Raw genomic sequence first — 16,098 nt, 5'->3', positions numbered from 1 at the left:
CATGTGTTGGTTTTTTATACTTGGAATCTGGGGAGCTGATGCAAATCATAGTGACAATGCAGCAAGCCAAGCAGATGTTGGCTATGAAAAATAGATGGACTATGATGTCAGCTGTGGAGCGGTTCAAGCTGGAGCACCTCTGACAGACAGCAGCTTCAGCATCGTGAAAACCTTCCTGCGAGCCCAATTCTTACGTAAGGACGGGCTCGTCGTATACTGCAGGTGGAAAAGGCACCTCAGCTTTGCTGGATTTGGCTTCCTATGCACGCACAGCCCCTGTGGTTCAGCCAGCGCACTTCCATTAGTTTCATTGCCGTTCCATTTCTGTTCTGGAACATCAAGTGTACCCACAAGTATTGCAAACATAAAATATGCATCTAACCCTGATCTGCAAGGACAGATGGGTGGAGTTTATCTCATGCACACGGTCTGTCAGTCTAACAGGAAGCAGATCAAATATTCACCATATAAACCTCAGTTTACCCACATCTCTTTGTTGCCACTGAAATATACATCGACAACACACTCAGGAGCAAAGCCGACTCTCTTTGTACTGCAGACTGCGAGCTGAGCTGTTTTTCACATCGTTACTAGAGTGATGGGAACAAAACTCGCCATCATTCCTCTGTTTGTCTTATGGAGACACCCATTTCAGCATTCGTAAACACCGCGAACATGTTGTTCTGTGTGGTGACAAACTACTATACACATTTTTTAAATCCTAACTGGAATCAAGCGGAGGCAGATCAGGTGCCGTGCATATCGCTCATATAGGCAGCGTTTATCTAAACCTGAAATGGGCTGAAGATTGCGTGAACAAAGCTGACAGGGAAAGAGATGAGAAAAGGATTTGACATCGCCAAAGCCAGGTATTAGGAGAGCTGCTAGGCTCAGAAGTGCAGACACAAGCAGGCAGACGCACATTAAAGTTTCAGAGTCCTAGGTCCCAAGAATGTCCCGTCTCTCTCCTCATAGCACCTCCACCCCTCCTTCAGTCTCCTCCTCCCGCTGCTTAGAACCCAGAATTGGACATCCTCGCTCCTTCTCTGACCACTGGCTTCAGACTACCTTTGTCCTAGCTTGTTCTCACTCTGAGTGCCCTTTACATGGAACACAGAGGTTGTGACTGTCCCCTGTGTGGGTCTCAGATCAGGAGGCTGAATGAGCCTCAGGGCTGGTTCCTCACACTCTGACCTTCACTCTTAAGGGCACTGTACCTGGGAAGGAGTGAGCCAGACAGTCCCTTTGGTCTCGGCATGTGTGCTGCAGGGCTGAGGTCTTGTGGGTCTGTTCACTCTATGCGATCTCACACAGGTGCAGCAAGGTAAGCTCTGCAGACCTGACGTAACAGAGTTATCCAAGACTTACTGTCAGTCGCTCCGCCTCGTATTTCTCAGCTGCACAGACAGCCAAGCAGCCCACACGCTGCACGCTGCCGTCCACTGGCCCCAAGGCTCAAGGAGCCACCACAAGGGGGGGTGGTTTGTGTGTGTGTGTGTGTTTGTCCCTGAACCCAGAATTACATTTACGTGGGCAGGTACGTGTGTGTGTGTGTGTGTGTGTGTGTGTGTGTGTGTGTGTGTGTGTGTGTGTGTGGAAACAGGGCCTTGGGAACTGAGAGTGGGAGCCTCCTGACTCCAACAGTGGCTGCTACCTTGGCAACCCAGGAAGGAAAGATGTGTTGAATGAGTGAGTGGGAGAGGGATCTACAGTAGATGCATGTGTGCGGGGGACGTGGCTCTGTTTATGAATTTAGTTATTTAAACAGGCTCAACACAGGCCACATGATATGCTGGAACAGTACTGCTAGTATTCAAGGCACTTTTGTTCTTTCTTTGTGTATCTTTCTGCAAACTCACTCGACCCCCTCTCCCCGTTTCTTATGGGGCTGACCCGTTCTGAGGTAAGTGAAGCGTATTTTGACGTGAAGCTGGTGACACGGCACCTTTTCAAATGTTGTGGAACGCTGGCCCATCAAAAATAGCAATACCTCAAGTTGCTGCAGCAGCAAGGGGCAAAACGTCAGAGGGTGGAAGCAGTGAGTGTAACACATTTATTTTGACAAATTGAATTTTTTTTCCCTCCCCTCCGCCTCATGTTAAGATGTTGCTAAATTTAAGACTGAGGGAACAGATTTGCCTGTTTCTGGGGAGAGGGAACCTGTCCTCTCAAGGTGTGTTAGCATCACCAGCTCGTAGCTCTGATGATCCCTGCTCCAACTCTCCCTTTCCCCCCTTTTGTCGCTTCTGTCCTCCCATGACTCTGAGATGACAGACTCCGCTGCTGACAGGGTGCAGCACTGTGTGAACAGCTAGAAATGTTTTATAGATAGCCTTTAAAGGTCCCTTCACACAGATATATAGAATTTGTATAGAATTTTTTTTTAAATCTGATTTTTCATTTTGTTTTGTTATGGCTTCAAATTCATGCACAACTTTTTCCACTCACTGATTTTTATGGAAATATATAAACTACACACAACCAGAAGACAAAGAAGTGAATAATTTAAAACAGAATCGGGGGGAAAATAAAAAATAAAAAATTGGCAGATGTATCACCACTAGAGAATTTCTCTGCCCGAGCTAAAACACTAAAAAATTATAATATCTGTTTTGACAACAGTGTCAGCAGTCGATGTGAACTTTTCCATTAATAGCTACGCAACTTCTGAAATTATTAATAACAATAAACTGCAATGAAAAAAAAAGAAGATTTCTGCAGCTCTGTTTCATTTGATAGCTACCATTCCAGATCAAAGACTCCATAGTGCGTCGTATGAGTCTTTCCTGATAATAGCAGGAAATGAACACGCTTTCATGTCTGCAGTACAGGGCTCTTGGTCACATAATACAACAAAAGTCAGAAAATAATGGCAGGCAATATGCAACTGGAGCCTCTTAGTATGTACACCTCACAACATATGATTGCCTGCCTTACTCCTCAACTCGGTGTCTCACTCTGTGTGATTATAAGCCTATAAATTCGGTATCTGTTTTGCTTTGTTCCAGCCAATTTATGTAGCTGTATGTCATTTTGCATAAGTATATTGTGTGAATTCTCACTTGTGTGTGTGTGTGTGCACACGCACAGATGTGGGGGGAAAAAGTAGTGAAATTACATAGTGGGGCCAGCAGGCAGGACACCCGCTTGAAGTACATTCATTTTCTCATCTCACACATTGAGCAACCTGCTGCTCCTCAGGAAACAAATAATGGCTTAGTCATAACACCTCGCCAACACACCAAAGAGCTGCTCACTAGAAATAGCAGTGATTTTTACCTCTGAAAAACATGCCCACCTCCCTATACAATTTATGTCAGATTGTACAAAAAGTCTGCCAAAGGAGTGGAGGTGGGCCCAAATTAGCCCCCACCTCGTCACTTCACTCCCACACCTCATGTGGTTAGCCTGTTAGTGAGGCTGGACATGTGGCACTATGTGATAAAGCACTGCAGCACTAAAGAGCTACCACGAACTGCAATTAACAAACCACAGACCTTAGATTTATACACTTCATAGAAATCCAGTTTGGAGATGTGCTTTATTACAAGACCTCTACCATTATTACATTTACAGAATTTGTATTAGGAAGCCCCCCCCACTGTTTCCTGTGTGTGTGTGTGTGTGTTTTTGCTGCCAAGCATTTTCTTGAGTCTTTACAACTGTAAGGCAGCTGGCGAATCAAAAGTAAATGAAACCCCAGTACTAAGCTCATCAAAAGGCCATTATGAAGAGCAATGCATCATTTGGGTTCTTGGTTTAACTGACAATTAAAATATATAAGTTAATGTATCCATTAAGCTAATTGATCAGCACAAGGCTGATTTTTCTCTGAGATACAAACCCATTAGAGGCCATTTATCATGCATTTTTAATAGCTTCTCTATACTGTAGTAGAGTTTTCTCAAGTTATTTTTCTGTCACTGTAAAACACTAGTAGACCTCCTCTGTCTATAAAGTCTATGGTTTTCAATAAAACTGTGTGTATTTGAATTACTTTGACCTCATGCCGTATTAAGCAAAGTCCCCTACCCCTGTGTTGTTTAACAGCATCCTTGTAGATATGACAACATGCAGCATCAGTGAAGGAACTTTGGCAGATGAAATTATTACTTTCATAGCATGTGTGATCTTGAAAAACAAGTTGTGTCTAAAATCCACAAACAGATTTTAACAGTATAAAGTTTTGCTTCCTCTTTATTCAAATTTTATCTGGTGCTGAACCGTTTCAAACTGCACCTGAGCTAAGCTTAAACATGGTGGTGTGAGTGGAAACAGCAGAGCACCGTGATGGTGTGATCCAAATGCAGGCATCACGCTGGGCTGATCCCGCTGCGGAGCACTGAGAGGGACAGGGCAGGTGTTATGACAGGCTGAAGCCAACCACACTGCAGGCTATCTCTGCAGCAACACTGCGAGATACTGCTTAGAGTAATACCTTCGCCTAGATGACTCTGCACGTCTACATATAATAAAGGATTGAAAAATTCTTTGTTTTTTCAGTGCTGACACTCAGTAAGCGGTTTAGAAGCTACAATACCCTCTTCTCCACACACGCATTTACTGGTTAGCTGCCAGCTACACCACTTCTCACTATCCCGCTGTGAGAACATACTTTACTGCTTGTGTTTGTTTGTGTGCGCCTCTGTGATTGAGTGATTACATGTTTACTGACGTGTGTGTGCACATGTGTGTACATTTGCTAGTGCGTTGCGTTGGCGTTGCATCTCCCCTCCCATCCGTGCAGATTCCAGGCAGCCAGGCAATCTGCTGGTGGCTCCCTACTGTTAGCTTCTCAGTATCAAGCTGGAAGTGGTGGGTGGAATCCCCTCCTGGAGCTTTACTGATGCTGCAGGCAGATGTCTCCGTGTCCCCCCCCCCCCCCCCACTCCACTCACCTGAGGACTGATGCCAGCCAGTGAGCCTTGCTCCCACCCTCTTTCCTCCTGCCCAGGAGGCCCTCAGACTTGCCAAAGAGGGAGCGAAGACGCAAGTGGGGGTGGGCAGATATACGCCAATACCAGCCTGAGCTCCCTATGCATACAGCAAACACACTCAACACAAGTGCACACATACAAATATCATTTACATATAGCTGCTGCTGAACACCATATTCCTCTGGGCTATAATCAAATAAATACATTATTACGTTTGGTCTCAGACTGTAATCCAATGCTGACTCACTTGTGTGCATCCCGTCGGTTGCATAATAAATTGTGCACAAGTAGAACACACACATACATATACATATATATATATATATATATATATATATATATATATATATAGACACTTCTCACACAGAGGCTGTCCCCCTTACTACGGTACAGTGCTGTGGTATACGTGGCTGCCAGTTTGGCCCCATTTGGCTGCCTGGACAGCTCCACAAGTGCTAAGTGTCTCTGGTACCATTAAGTGGCAGCCAGTCCATCTCGATTGCCCCGTGTGAGTGCTCTTCGCCAGCACACTTCATTTTCAGCTAACCTTCTGGTAGCCACGCTCGTCAAACCTCATATTTCTTGTTGAAGATGAGGGAGATGGGTGAGGTAGGTGATGGGAAAGTGGGAGACAATGGTGGGAGAGATGGCAAACACCACAGAGGGGCGTTAAAAGAGCAGGCTCTCAGCCGTCGCACACAAATGAAACTGAAACTGTCAGAGCAAATTGAATACGTGTACCTATGAACAGTTCCCACTGGAGTTTTCTGCTATTTAACATTTTGATTTTGGGTGAAATACGAGACAGTGAGTAAATTAGAATACCGTTTACTGTTTATTATTTCACCCCATTCATGTAACAACTATTGCCAAATGATCCCCTTTGTCTTCATTATCATGGTCTCTAGTGCATGTTCACGCCTGAATAAATGGTCCCAAAATATTTTGAGAGTTGTATTTAAAAACTTCCAAAGTTAAGCGACGTCAGCTGAGAGTCAGTGAGGAAGAGGAGAGGGAAGCTAGGGCCTTCGTTATAAATAGCAGTAGTCTCTCCAGGATGGCAGGTTTTTAATTAACAATAGAGGGTCTGATAATCCACATTTAATCCAGAGGAGAACAGGGAGGAGAGTAGAGAAGTAGAGAAAATCATCAGCTGTTTGATGTTTGGACTACAAGTCCCTCCTGGCCCTTGCACTGCTCACTGCTGAGCTGTTCTGTGCTGTGATATCCATAGCCCAAACGTATTTATTCTGTGAAACAGCCATGCTCCATATTTTGTGATTCACTTTGTTTCTGACTAACCGCTGTCTGTTCCCATTAGCGTGAATATGTGCACGCTGCTCCTCTTAAACTGACTGGGGTTCTTTGTGCTTGTGTGTGGTGTTAGTGGATAGAGGCTGTTTGTTGAGAACTAGCCGACTGAAGGCCCTGATGGCTGGAGGCATCCGCTTAAAGTCCTACGCCTGCTGAAAAGCTTGATCTGTCGGGGAAACACTGGGAGATGTCAGGCCTGCTTTGCACTCAAAGGGAGTCTGCTAGACATTTTGAGCTTAGAGGGAAATGGGGGTGGATCTTTTTTTTTTCTCTTTTTACACAGCTACAAAGACCGTAACAAACAAGTTGTTTGTACTTATTGTGGTTATTTGCTGGGTTGATTCCCACTTTCATAATTCAGAAATTATTTGAGTTTAATTCACGGCACATTTGCGGTGTTCACTTGTGAACGCTAGCATTTCTTCATTTCTTCATCCATCCATCCTTCCATCATCTAGACCCCCTTAGTCCTAACCAGGGTCCCAGGGATCTGCTGGAGCCTATCCCAGCTCTCTTTGGGTGAAAGGCAGGGGTCCACCCTGGACAGGTCCCCAGTCCATCACAGGGCCACATAGAGACAAACAACCTCACACACTCACACTCACTCCTATGGGCAATTTAGAGTCACCAATCAACCTGACATACATGTTTTTGGACTGTGGGAGGAAACCAGAGTACCTGGAGAAAACCCACACAAGCACAGGGAGAACATGCAAACTCCACACAGAAAGGTCCCTGATGGGTTTCAAACCAGGAACCTTCTTGATGTGAGGCAACACTGCTAACCACTAAGTCACCGTGCTGCAGCATTTCTTCAACTTATGGCAAATCCATCAGAGATCACCAGAATAACAAGCAGTGCAGGGATCAGATATGCTGTGTAGACACAAACTTCCAGCTCAGGTTATTAAGACATGAAATATCTAAGTCAGTTTTATTATTATTTGGCTGCATTTATCTCTTGAATGATCATTTGCTGGTCTTTTTAGTTATTACTTTATTAGAGCTGTGAAAATAGTTGCTAAAGGTCAGTCATCACATTTTATACGGTGCAGATCTGAAGATTTGTGACAACAGGACGGGCTTCGCATGACACACGGTTGACAAAAGTCACACCAAGAGTCTTGGCGCCCGGAGCAGGAGTCACTGTGATCTTGTCAGTGGTGATGAAGAGACGCTATAAAAAAAAGGTTTCTCCATGAAAAGATGTATGATATCCAAAGTTTTGTCTGCAGATGGGACCCAGGGGTTGGGTTTTATTTTACAGTGTCAGTAGAGACAAACTCCGACCAACAAATCACACCGACATCTTACTGATCGGTCAAAACTCAGCACTAGCTTTTTCACCCAGACCACCAATGATTTAAAAAAATTACATGTCTGCAATTGTAGAACAGAGAATAAAATGACTTGCCAGTGTATAATACGGTACTGCATTAGAAGTTTAAACCTACAAACTGTTAAATCCTCTTATTACCCTGCAGATAACATGTTAACAGCTTTTCTTTCCCTCTTTCTGATATTTCAGGACAGAGTCTGGGCTATGGCTTTGTCAACTACATCGATCCAAAGGACGCAGAGAAAGCCATCAACACGTTAAATGGACTCAGACTTCAGACCAAAACGATCAAGGTAACAGACACTTCATACAAGTACAATTACAACCCGCCATAATTACATACATATATATATATATAGAATAGTATGTATTTTGTGGAGTAGTGAAGGTCATGGTGAACTTAAATTACAAAGCTGCTTTGTTCAGTTTCAAAGCCTTTTTTACATTGAAATGCTGTTACTGAAAGAACTGGAGAGCAAGATGGGATTAACATGCACGGGCCTCAGAAATAAAAAGACCATCTAAATCAAAGGGACATATTAAAAAGCATGTGACTATGGCTGATATGCTAATTAGTTTCTAAATGTCAAATTTTAAAGGTGAAATTATATAGATATCTCAGTGAAAAGGGGAGCAATACGTCAATCATCGCACATTTTCCTAAATAATTGAGGGCTCTGTTTGTATTTTAATGGCATGACTAATGTGCAGGCTCGGTGGTGGTTGTCACAGAGGTAAGACAGATAAATCGGTGCCAATGGTGTTCTGTCCTTCTTCCAAACAGATTTTGAAGACTTCAAATTATATCTTACAAGCAGTTGTTCCTGCAGATGTTTTAAATCAGCATAATCTTCCTGCTGATCTCGTTTTCACCGCTCAGCTCCTCTGCTAGCCTCCCTCTGCTCGGTGCCTGCTGATGTGTTTTAAGCTGGGCGGTAATCTGCTGCTCCCTGGTAATCCCTGGATTCTCACTTTCTGTCATTTGATCTGATCCGATCTAAATCTAACAGGGTGGGATTAAGCTCTATTGGTGAATGGGGGAATCCCACAGAGAATCCCTCCCTTCCCCTGACAGTGTATGGTGCCTTGGTTCAGCACAGTGTCCTGGCTCTCGTCTAAGTTATGCCTTAGAAAATTAGATTGAGAGTAGAGTCTGAATTGTGTGATATGTATTTTCTGGGTGTTTTGCATACGTACATGTGCATTTCTGTTTGTTTAACGTCAGATCTCTGGTGGTTTGATGGCTCATGTGTGTGTTATCCATCTGATTCAGTCAGTGAAACGGTTGTACAGGTACAGCATGTGAGTTATAATTCTTAATTATTGCTTCACTTGGAGTCTGTAGTATTAATCAACAGATTGTCACGTTTCACTCTTGTTTCAAAGTCGTCTAACGTGCTGCAGGACTAGTTTAGGAATAAAGACCTGCAATAGGCCAGAAGAAGACTAGAGTCTTCAGTCCAGTATTTGGGGTCAAATATAGAAAGAGGTATTTTTGTAATTTGTCTATTGAGAGTGCATAGGAACAATCCCTATACAAAGGATGTCTATATGATGAAAACAGGCGTTTAATACTGTACGTAGATAGGACTGAATGATTGGAGTTTATATTTCTCCTCTCACAACCTCGTGACACAAGAGGTTGCCTCAAGATAAAGGCAGTCTTCGTAATGACAGCAGACAACTCTGCATCTCTGTCTGGCACTATCGCTCTTTCACACTTCATTTCCTGCCTCCCACTACCCTCTTTCCTTGCTTTCTCTCTCCACAACAGACTGAAATACCCCGAAGGTAACAAGGTAAATTAAAAGGCAGCACGGTAATTTTAAAATTAAGTTTGTCGCTCTTTCATGTCAGACCCTTCCCCCTCTCTGCCACTACACTTGTGAGGACGCACTTGGCCCAGAGATTCACATGCTCTGGGGCGATGCGTCTGTCTGTGGTGTCTGTAGTTGGTTTCACTGCTGCGGTTTCCTCCACCATGACACCTCAGATTTTCTCAGCAATGGCTGCGATGCTGCTTTCCTACTGAGGTGTGAGGGGAAGCAGCATGCCAAAGGTGAGAGGAGCTCACAGTGACACGTATGCACATAATCTCAGACACATTTATACAGTGTGTGCTTGTGAACACTTTAATCTTCACACTTACAATTTTTCTAACTTTCCCGCACACACGCACACGCACACACACACACACACACACTCTCCTGTTTCACACATGCAGCACACCACACTTGTACACAATACTGCTCACAGCTTGAGGAGGTGTTGATGGATTAGACATCTGGAGTTGGCTGACAAGGAGAGAAAATGAGGGAGAGCTGCACAGAGAAGAAAAGAGGAGGGGAAAAAAAAAGATGTAGAATCTGGAAGAGAGAGAAAGGTTTAGTGAGGCAGCCCACAGGAAGGAAGTAGAGAAGCAGAAGTCGAAGACCCAGGCAGCAAAAAAAAAAAAAAAAAAAGGAGTGAGATTTGGAGAGGAAGACGATGCCAGTGGAGCTGAGCCGAGAGGCCGAAGAGGAAGATGTGTGAAAGAAAAGTGAGACATGGTGAAAGCCATCTGTTCCCAATCCCATTCTCCCACCGTTAGAGTTCAGCAGGATTTCTATGGTGTTGCTCAAGGATATGTCTGCATATCCACCATATTTGCTTGACTTTAACCTTATTTGATGGCTTATGTCTCCACATGTCAGAGGTAATGAAAGTACTGCAAGGAAAAGCTGCTCCAGTCAGCAGCAGCAGTAATGGGATTTACACAACTTTCATTGGAGCAAAATCGGGTCTACGCATGAATATGGTGGGGACAGCGTCTGACAATTGAACGTTCACTAGTGGGGAGCTACTGCTGTGAGCTGTGCAGCACAGTATAACCAGTTATTCAGTTCCTGCCTTTTGCACCATTAGACTTGACATTCACACGTAGTATTATCTGGGTAGAGTGAATAAAAAGAACTGAAAGCTGTGTGTGTTTACATATTCATGGACATGTGCTTGTTTATAAGTGAGAGAGCTGCGTGTGACAACGAGAAAGGAGGCAACACTGTACAGGAGAGTGGTAATGAAAGTATTTTCATTCCCTCTGTGAGGATGCTGCAAGAGTACAGATGTAATGGATTTTGTGTCTCTATAACTGATTAATATAACTAAACCGTGAAATCCGCTCTTTTAGAGCCTGCGAAGCTAAAAGGCACTTGGTGAGAAGTTAAAAGGCTTTTGGTTCGCAGCTCATTGTTAATTCACCTATTGAAAAAAACGACATTCCCCACAAACACAACATTCTTTCTTTATCCAGCCGTATTTTAACTCAAAGCAGCAGTTAAAATCAATAGGGTGTATGAAGACACTTTTTAATCCTGTTCCCCTGCCTACCTGAGTTGTCCTTTCAAAGTAAAACACCTGTGGTTTCCACTCAAGGGAACAAAGTTTCCTCTGCCTCCCCAGCAAACGACTTAAGTGTTATCTCTCCAGTGTTCTCGGTAGCTAAATCTTTTCCTGACAACAGTAATCTCCAAGGTAAGGTGTACTAAGAAAACACAGTCACATTTTCCTCCCCGTGGATCCGATGACCCACACACAAACTCCCTGTACCTCTTCACATTGTAATCTTGTTGAGATGTTAACCCCACTGGATTTTAAAGAGTAATAAAAGCACCGGAGCCCTAGTTTATTCATGCAAGCCCTACAACTATTTCTTCTCCCACAGGTGTCATATGCAAGACCCAGCTCAGCCTCCATACGTGATGCCAATCTGTATGTGAGCGGCCTGCCCAAGACTATGACCCAAAAGGAACTGGAGCAGCTTTTCTCCCAGTACGGACGCATCATCACCTCCCGCATCCTTGTCGACCAGGTCACAGGTATCAATGGGGCAGCGCCTTCTCTCTTTTTACACCGTCACATGGTAATGCACATTTACACTGACTGTTACTCACAAGCACACGTAGACTGATTTTCACATTCTGTTAACTTTGTTTCGTTAAATGTCGGTGTCATGTAACAATTTAAAGACATTTGAGTCAGAGATCCAAGAAACACAATCACAAAGTGTTTCCAGACTTCCTATATATAATGATGTCATATCTGAGTCACGACTGTGATCTGGATCATTAATGTGAATCTGACTGACAGTCAGTTCAAACTAAATGAACCATACCTTCCATCTTTCTTGACAAAAAGCCTCGTAAGTTGGTGAACAGTTTTTTCTGACCACAGAGAGATACAAGCTGGTTAATATACATGCTAAATTACACATTCCACTATATCCAAAACACATGAATGAATCACATCAGCCCATTGTAGTGCAGAAGAACCCCTCCAGCGTGTCTCTTAGATCCATTTCAGGGGTTGTGTGTGTGTGTGTGTGTGTGTGTGTGTGTGTGTGTGTGTGTGCCTTCAGGCTGCAACCTGCTCCAGTGTTATGTGCAATGTGTACTGATGAAGCAGAAAGGGAGCAGCATGCTGTAAGCCACACTCATTTGCCTAAGCAGAATAAATCACTGCTGGCAGTGAAATGCATGCCTGTCTATACACACAGAGCACAGGAGAGAGGGGAAAGCAAAGGAAAGGAAAACAAAGGAGAGGAGGAAAGGAGGCAGGGATGAGTTTAGACAAAAGAGGGGAGGCAGAAAAAAATGGAAAGAAAAGCAAGTAGAGTGCATGGATGGGCAAAGACGTGGGAAGAAAAGGAAATGAGATTAGAGAGGAAGCGAAGGGAGAGCTAGCAAGGGGGCAGCAGAAGGAGAGGGAAAAAATATAATGGGCCATTTCTACACTCATCAACACACCATCCATCCATCATCTATACCCCCTTAGTCCTAACCAGGGTCCCAGGGGTCTGATGGAGCCTATCCCAGCTCTCTTTGGGTGAAAGGCAGGGGTCCACCCTGGACAGGTCCCCAGTCCATCACAGGGCCACATAGAGACAAACAACCTCACACACTCACTCCTATGGGCAATTTAGAGTCACCAATCAACCTGACATACATGTTTTTGGACTGTGGGAGGAAACCAGAGTACCTGGAGAAAACCCACACAAGCACAGGGAGAACATGCAGACTCCACACAGAAAGGCCCCTGATGGGTTTCAGACCAGGAACCTTCTTGATGTGAGGCAACAGTGCTAACCACTAAGCCACCGTGCTGCCCCTCATCAACACACGTTTAGATGAAATAGGGAAATCTCCTGTCTAGCTGTTTTAAACTAAGACCTGTGGACTCGCCTATATACATAAAATGTCAAGACTAGAAAAAAAAAAACCCACAGTCAGTTTAACCACAGTCACATGCACATCTCTGATTTCAAGCTTGAATAAAACAATCAATACAGGCAGTACCGGTCGCAGGAAGGCAAAGTTTCGATGCATTATAGGATTGGCTGGGTTCACAAAAAGACTGAATAATTCATTGTGCTCAGTTTTAAAGTCGAGCTCGATCACAAGCACGTCCACATAAAGCACTGCAGAGATTCCTCTTCTCCACTGGGAATAAAATGAAGCCCCAGATCAAACAAAAACGCTCAACTGAGGGAATAAGTGGAGTTTCACATAATAGTGAATACTCACTAGGCCCCTAGTGAGTGATACTGTAAAGACAAGCTAACGCTTATTCTATATGAACACAATTTGATTCGTTTTAGGAATATGTTATTGCTTTTTTCTACAAACTGTATTTAGAAAAAAAAAAAGATAAAACAATTTTAAAAACAATGAAATTAAACATCATCTCCCCAACCTTTTATCTCATTGTGGTCAGAAAATCTGCTGCTCGCTTGTCACTGGTGCCAGATAAAACCACCAACTGTTGTATTTCACTGAAGGAGGCATTAATATCACTCGGCTTAGAGCTAATGGAACAGCTTAAGGCAGAAGAGATGATATTTGATTTTGTACACTACAACCATCACTTCTTGCCCTTATATCATGCAGGAGGTTCATATACTGCAGCTCTGGCAGACAGGAGAGTCTTACATGCACCAATGTAAAAAAACGATATTGGTCAGAACAGGCTCATATACTGAGCCGAGAGCAGGAGGTGTTTTTACACACCGAGCCTGCTCGACCTCCTGGCTACTAATTGCTGTCCTAATTGCCACCCTACCCACCTGCCTCAAAGCAGGAATGACTCACACACACACACTGTATGCACACACACACACACACACAGAAAGATAATGTGCGAGAGAGATGTTCAGCAAGGTGCCCCGAGAGGGTTAAGGATCAGCATGAGAAATGTTAATGATTAATTAGATGTTAGAGTTGCTGGTGATTAAAAACATGGAAGACTTTAGAAGGGCCTTGAGAGTAGTATGCTGGCATCATTGACTCATCTTTTTTTTTTGTCTCTGTTACTGTACAGGCGTACGCACTCAAGATATAACACACACACGCACACACACACACACACCCACACACACTCGCTGCCATTAAGAGAAATGTGCTGCAAATTAAAACTCTCCTGTGACTGCCAAAATGTAAGCACAGAATAAGAAAACAGAGACGGAGAAAGAGGCACAAACTGACTTGTGGAATATTTCAGAGCCGTTACTGCTCAGCCATCTGACGTCCTAATGGCAATATTGTTTCAGTGACTCCTTAGAAAACAGGCCATTCAAGAAGAAAGTGCAACCACTGCCACAGCTATATACATAATTAGCAGCTTATTCTCCTTCCTGACGTAAATTGTTGGTGTTTCATTATTATCATGTGGTGCCTTGAAGTCTTGTTACAGGTCATGACTCCTATTTATTGAATTTCATGCACTGATTCAGTCACTGATTCAATTGACTCTGTAATTCAGTCTTCCTGCTAAACTGGGCACAGCTTTGAGACACACCCTTCCATCGTCCATAGAAATCGAACAGGCTCTAGGGGAAGATGATGCACAGGCAGAAATACATAGAAACAGCAATGCTACATAAAGTTGATGAAGTAACGGATGTTCTCCAGCGACCAATGGCAGATGGGCTGATGATCCCCAGCTCCTGCTCCTCTAAATTGGGAACACGAAGTCTGTTCTCTAAATGACCTCCTCATCAAACAGGATGCTCCCCTGCAGTCGCTCTTCTGCTCATAAAGATGAGGAGGAACTTTAAAAACATCACCAGTAGCATCATTCCCATTCAGAGGCAGCTGAACCCAAATACACTAAAACTGCCAAATTCCCCCGGAGATGAACGGGGAATTGACTTGAGAAGGCTATCTCAGCAGCTCGCCCTCATCTCTACCGATCTCTTTTGAATGGATATTTATATTTTACCTCTTTATCAGTGTCAACCGTGCAGCCTGGATTTCCCTTCCCGTCTTTCTTTCTAACCTTCAGGAAAAGGCAGCCAGGCCGTGATCTTTTGATCTGACAGTTTGAAACAGATACTATATTGGAGGCAGCTTTGGACTGATAATAGCGATTCCTAGTTCTTCATCCCAGACCCGTATTGTAAGCAAAGGTCAGTGCTTACCGAATCAATGACTGCAAACACAATTGATCCACATACATTTGCCTTCTACAAATGGTGGCTCGGTTGTGAAGCTAGTTTTGCAGCTCAGTCTGTGTAAGTGAAAAGGCTGATTCCCCTCATGTGGAACATGGAGGTTAACATTTCCTACGGTGGCAGGTCACAAGCATCATTCTGCTCAAACCTGTACCAGGGGAAAAATTAAAAAAAAAACAAAAATAAAAAAAAAAGCTCAGACTGACGTCACCCTGACGAAAAATACATAAATAAATAAAACGGCCCTGTTGGAGAAGTTCAGTGTACAGAGAGGCAGCATTACAAGTACGCTGGTGAAAGCACACGATGTACTTTTTAAAAAGTTAAATTGTTCATGGAGGTATTGAAAGTCCAGCCGTGTCGTGTTCGGTGAGCAGAACTTTACACGTTTTTATTGGCGCTCAGCGATCAACAGAGGAGCTGTGCAGTTACTGACTCTGTTGGAGGCTATAAAAAATTTGATTATGTTTACATGCAGCAGTGATGTTACTGCTGCCAAAAGTGTCGGAAGATTACTTGCTTTGTGACTCACCCTTGTAACAGTTAACCAAAGCTGTTTTAGTTGTAACTGAAATATCATTTTTTCTGCCAGATAACTTGGGGAAAAAAGGCATAAAGCACACAGCTGCTGTGCCCTGTAATCTGTCAGCATGAAATGAGCAGAGGACCGACAGAATGAGAGGAGCATCCATGTTTTTATAGTCTCGATAATTGTGATCAGACTGTATTCAATAAGTCAAAACTGTCCCCAGGAAGTTGTGACTGACCAGTTTCTTGTGGGTAGACAGATATTATTATTATTATTATTATTATTCAGATAATCAGCCTGGTGTTGGTTGCACGGCACAAACGTGGCGCACACATTGTGTACAGCAGCTAATGGTCTAATAAGTCTTTCTCTCTATAGTTACACTCAACTTGTGCTTTTAGTATCAATGTCAGTCGGTTGGAATATGAAACTGTTTACTTGCTATTTACTGTTACTCTATGGCTGTGTTTCCATCGAGCACATAGCTCAGCCT

At 43.6% G+C, this 16,098-nt stretch overlaps 1 protein-coding gene across 1 annotated transcript in view; it reads left to right on the top strand.

The window, feature by feature from the left end:
* Positions 1–16,098, top strand: part of elavl4 (ELAV like neuron-specific RNA binding protein 4) — a 66,820-nt gene that overhangs the window by 34,804 nt on the left and 15,918 nt on the right. Inside the window, exons 4-6 of the mRNA XM_026305080.1 lie at positions 7,780–7,883; positions 11,294–11,447; positions 12,917–12,925. Coding sequence (XP_026160865.1) covers positions 7,780–7,883; positions 11,294–11,447; positions 12,917–12,925 — 267 coding nt within the window. The remainder of the gene's footprint in view (positions 1–7,779; positions 7,884–11,293; positions 11,448–12,916; positions 12,926–16,098) is intronic.

Source organism: Mastacembelus armatus, chromosome 4 (assembly GCF_900324485.2).
Source record: "Mastacembelus armatus chromosome 4, fMasArm1.2, whole genome shotgun sequence".
NCBI classification, from domain to species: domain Eukaryota; kingdom Metazoa; phylum Chordata; class Actinopteri; order Synbranchiformes; family Mastacembelidae; genus Mastacembelus; species Mastacembelus armatus.
Note: the sequence above shows the minus strand (reverse complement) of the source record. Positions and strands in the feature narration are given on the sequence as shown.